The sequence below is a fragment of the Cherax quadricarinatus genome, unplaced genomic scaffold (assembly GCF_038502225.1).
Source record: "Cherax quadricarinatus isolate ZL_2023a unplaced genomic scaffold, ASM3850222v1 Contig3302, whole genome shotgun sequence".
Lineage (NCBI taxonomy): Eukaryota > Metazoa > Arthropoda > Malacostraca > Decapoda > Parastacidae > Cherax > Cherax quadricarinatus.
Window position 1 is genome coordinate 457 of NW_027198328.1, and position 4,968 is coordinate 5,424.

At 39.4% G+C, this 4,968-nt stretch overlaps 1 protein-coding gene across 1 annotated transcript; it reads right to left on the minus strand.

Moving 5' to 3' along the window:
- Window positions 1–840: 840 nt before the first annotated feature.
- On the minus strand, window positions 841–4,726 carry LOC138852003 (cytochrome P450 4c3-like). Its single transcript, XM_070081602.1, has 3 exons — window positions 4,577–4,726; window positions 4,084–4,187; window positions 841–1,258 (listed from the first exon to the last, which is right to left on the minus strand). The coding sequence occupies exons 1-3, from the start codon at window positions 4,707–4,709 to the stop codon at window positions 1,229–1,231; spliced, it is 267 nt and encodes an 88-aa protein (XP_069937703.1). The 5' UTR covers window positions 4,710–4,726; the 3' UTR covers window positions 841–1,228.
- Between the last annotated feature and the right edge of the window lie 242 nt (window positions 4,727–4,968).

Here is a 4,968-nt window from a genome sequence, read left to right on the forward strand (position 1 = left end):
TAAAATCATATTATTATTATTATTATAATCAAGGGGGAAGCGCTAAACCCGGAGGATTATACAGCGCCTGGGGGGGGGGATGTGGAAGGCATTCAGGCTTAATTCGGGGAACTGGAGCACAGATCCAATTCCCTAAATTAAGAGCCCCTCACCAACATCAAGGAACCTTCCTTGAGGGGGCATAAAATCATAATCTTAAGCATACATTGCTTTACTCTCTCCCTCCCACCACTCTTGTAGAATTTTTTATTTATTATTTTCCTGTAACTTGTGTGGAAAAAATTAATGGGGATAATAATATCTGAAACTGTGTAGGTGTGTATCTTCAGTGACTTTTAAAAGATGGTCTGTGACACGAGAACTAATATTCTCTATTGTTTTCTTTTATTCTGTAAAGAGTTGAATATATAAAGCAAAAATGTTTTAATTTAACGGAAATTAATATTTCAATAATGAAAATGTACACATCTGGAAGTATTATTAAATTAATTGAAAAGATATACTGGTAGAAAAACTGTAGGACAGCAATAAAAATGGCGGAGTAATACAGATCAAACCAGGAATTTGTGGAGAATTAATCTCATTTAATCTAAGCTGATAGAAACAGTATCGACAAATATAGTGTCCCATATAATTAGTGAATTTAATGTGTATCTGGAAGGGTTCAAATACAAAGTGAAACTACCAAAATGAGGATGATACGAATGAAAATGTGAGTTGTTGTTGGAGAATCCACATTGTCCATCACATGTCATCAAATATGTAATGTAAGCCTCCCGGTGTGAATTAAATCTCACTACAGGTAATTTATCTATTTATTAATAAATTTGTGTGTACGTCAACAAAACTTTATGGGTACTATCCTGGACGCAAGATGCATCACTTGTTACATACTGAAGAACTTTAGAAGACTTTTACTAAAATATGTTTAACTTTGTTAAATGGGAATAAAGTTTTCCCACAGTTTTACATATAAAATGATTATACCTACACTAGTGAATATTATACGAATATATGAATGGTTATACCTACACTCTGGGGGGACAGACCAGATGGGGACACCAGCAAGGAATATACCAATAAGTGCTGGACGACATACATACAGATGAGGAGAAGGTGAAGACATTGCTAAGGAACATCGATACCTCAAAGGCAATGGGACCGGACATCTCCCCATGGGTCCTTAGAGAGGGAGCAGATATGCTGTGCGTGCCACGTACCACAATCTTCAACACGTCCCTGGAAACTGGGCAACTACCTGAGGTATGGAAGACGGCAAATGTAGTTCCCATTTTTAAAAAAGGAGACAGAAAAGAGGCACTAAACTATAGACCTGTGTCACTGACGTGTATAGTACGCAAAGTTATGGAGAAGATTATCAGGAGGAGAGTGGTGGAGCACCTGGAACGGAACAAGAGTATAAACGCCAACCAGCATGGATTCATGGAAGGCAAATCCTGTGTCACAAACCTTCTTTGTTTTATGATAAAGTAACAGAAGTAAGACACGAGAGAGAGGGGTGGGTTGATTGCGTCTTCTTGGACTGCAAGAAGGCCTTTGACACAGTTCCCCACAAGAAATTAGTGCAGAAGCTAGAGCATCAGGCGCATATAACAGGAAGGGCACTGAAATGGATCAGAGAATACCTGGCAGGGAGGCAACGAGTCATGGTACGTAATGATTTATCAGAGTGGGCACCTGTGACGAGCGGGGTCCCACAGGGGTCGGTCCTAGGACCAGTGCTATTTTTGGTATATGTGAACGACATGATGGAAGGGTTAGACTCAGAAGTATCCCTGTTCGCAGACGATGTGAAGTTAATGAGGAGAATTAAATCAGATGAGGGCCGGGCAGGACTTCAAAGAGACCTGGACAGACTGGACACCTGGTTCAGCAACTGGCTTCTCGAATTTAACCCCACCAAATGCAAAGTCATGAAGATAGGGAAAGGGCACAGAAGACCGCATACAGAGTATAGGCTAGGTGGCCAAAGACTGCAAACCTCGCTCAAGGAGAAAGATCTTGGGGCGAGTATAACACCGAGCATGTCTCCGGAAGCACACATCAACCAGATAGCTGCTGCAGCATATTTGCGCCTTGCAAACCTGAGAACAGCGTTCCGATACCTTAGTAAGGAATCGTTCAAGAAAGACACTGTACACCGTGTATGTCAGGCCCATACTGGAGTATGAGGCACCTGTTTGGAACCATCACTTGATCAAGCACGTCAAGAAACTAGAGAAAGTGCGAAGGTTTGCGACAAGGTTAGTTCCAGAGCTAAGGGGAATGTCCTATGCAGAAAGGTTAAGGGAAATCAGCCTGACGACACTGGAGGACAGGAGGGTCAGGGGAGACATGATAACGACATATAAAATACTGCACGGAATAGATAAGGTGGACAAAGACAGGATGTTCCAGGGAGGGGACACAGAAACAAGAGGTCACAATTGGAAGTTGAAGACACAGATGAGTCAGAGAGATATTAGGAAGTATTTCTTCAGTCATAGAGCTGTAAGGCAGTGGAATAGCCTAGAAAGTGACGTAGTGGAGGCAGGAACCATACATAGTTTTAAGACGAGGTTTGATAAAGCTCATGGAGCGGGGAGAGAGAGGACCCAGTAGCAACCGGTGAAGAGGCGGGGCTAGGAGCTAAGACTCGACCCCTGCAACCACAAATAGGTGAGTACTAGTGGATATTAATGTTTGCTCAGTGGAAGTAGGAGATACATTATTGAATGTTTTAAGCCACAATAATAATAAGTTACGAGGTCACCCAAGCCATTCCAGGATGCTGGTCAAGGGTCACCTACACATGTCAAGTGTTCTGAGTCTGGCCTTAGTGTCTGGCACCAGCAATTAAATTTGAAGCCGAGTGGATGAGGCTTTCTGAAGTTATGGGCAAATTAAAAACGAAAAATTGTAAGAAAAAGGGGAAAAAAACGGTAACTTCTAAACGGGATCTGTTTTCGGACACCTAAGAATTGTATGTTATGTTCTCAAAGGTTTAAAATAACTTATTTAATTACTATTAAGGTTATTAACTATTAAGGTTATTCGGTTTTACTAAGAGTGAAGTTTGAATTAATTTTGGCCATTTTATTTCCCAATTGACCATTTTTCAGAGAAGAAATAAGATGTTGATCTCTCTGAGATAACAAGATAATAACTCTTCTCTCTGAGATAAGATAATAACTCTTCATCTTGGCTCTAACAATTCTCTTTTAATGGTTATGTCCTAATTTTCAATTATTATTGAAGAACCCGGGATACTGGTGTCCACGTGATAATATGTGAATGCTTCTTCTGATTCCCTTCACTTCTTTGCTAATATTTAACTATATTAGAAATTTATGCTGCACAATTTATTTTTCTTGCACTGTCGTGCAGGGAGCTGAAACTGTGCAATACAGAGATTCCTTTCTTGGATAAAACAACAACCGAAATTCTTATTTGTGGTCATATCTCGTCTCTTTTTCTCTAATCAACCAAAGTGTTTTCAGCCTTTTATCGTATTTTTCCATAGCTCTTGGAGCCATTTTGCTCCAAATATTTTAACTCGTTATTTTTTCTACCAGATATTATAAAGGTGATCATATTCACCAAAATGCTTTCGTTAATTCATGGTTGCATTGGTCATGTCTCGGTTGTCGATCTTTGCCATGTAACTGACCGTCACTGGGTTCACTCCCTCTGCCAACACTACTTTGTCATTCAGGTCATTCTGCTCCATGAGCAGAATGACCTGAAGGCTGAAGAAATATTTCCCCAAACCTATAGGGCCCGTCTGTTCCTGTAATATATGGACGTTCACTGTGTTCCCGATCCTCGCCTTTCAGTCTCTTCCTCTGAACTCTACAAGTTCTATGATTATCTTGTTTATTTTAAGTTCCTTTAGCTACTTATTGTAGGTTAACTCACAACTCTGAAACAAGTTTTGTGGCAAATCTTATTTTTCTCTATTTGTATATAAGGGTATTTTTAGAGACATGTTCTTTCAGTAACAATTTGTTCTTCATAAAAAGAAACACATTCAAACTTCGGTTAAGAGTAACATTACCTTCTTCTCTCTGTTATTCTTCTTACCTCGGCAGTTTTTGCGCTGCTTAGGAAACAGAAAGGATTATGGACCATCCACATCCTGGACACTTCACCGCACTCGGTCACCTTCAAGACTCTCTGGAAGAGTTCTGAGATATACCAAGGTAAGAAACATTTCTGTCAAATTGTGTAGTATATTAGTAAGTTTGGAGGTATGACAAGTACAATAATCTGACAAATATGGTATTAAACCGAGTAAGTCTGAGACAGATTTTCATTTTGGTACAAATGGGCACGAGACCAAAGATTCCGGCAAAAATTCCTCTGTTGGGAAGGTAAAAATATATATTTGCTTTTATAAGCCGTGGTATTAAGCATAACTGAAAATATGCAAAATAGTGAAACATACTGGCTTTTCTTAACAAATTTTCTAAAGAATTAATGTTTCTGTACATGTGAGTGGTACTGGACTAAGTGTACTTAGGCTTCATATTTAATTATTTATTTTGGTATTTATGAATGAGAGAAGGTATCTTACCTGTGGCATCCACATTGAAGTAGAGAGCATTACCCAGTACTGGAATAGCCTTGGGACCCGGGATCTGGTTCAACAGCCACACCTGACAACCATCAATAACACACACAGTTGTTACAATATTGATGATCTTCATTCAGTGACAAAAACAGTTGAATCCCTTTTTTCTGGGCATAGAATTGGAAGCAATTCACCAAAATTTCATTCATAAATACCCGTTTTTATAATAAAGTTTTGGGCACCGATTTGGAGCTGTCGAAATATACATTGCTGTCACAATCGCGTATAGACCCCCGGTTAACGATATTTTTTCACTCCAGAAGTATGTTCAGGTGCCAGTACTGACCGAATTTGTTCCCATAAGAAATATTGTGAAGTAGATTAGTCCATTTCAG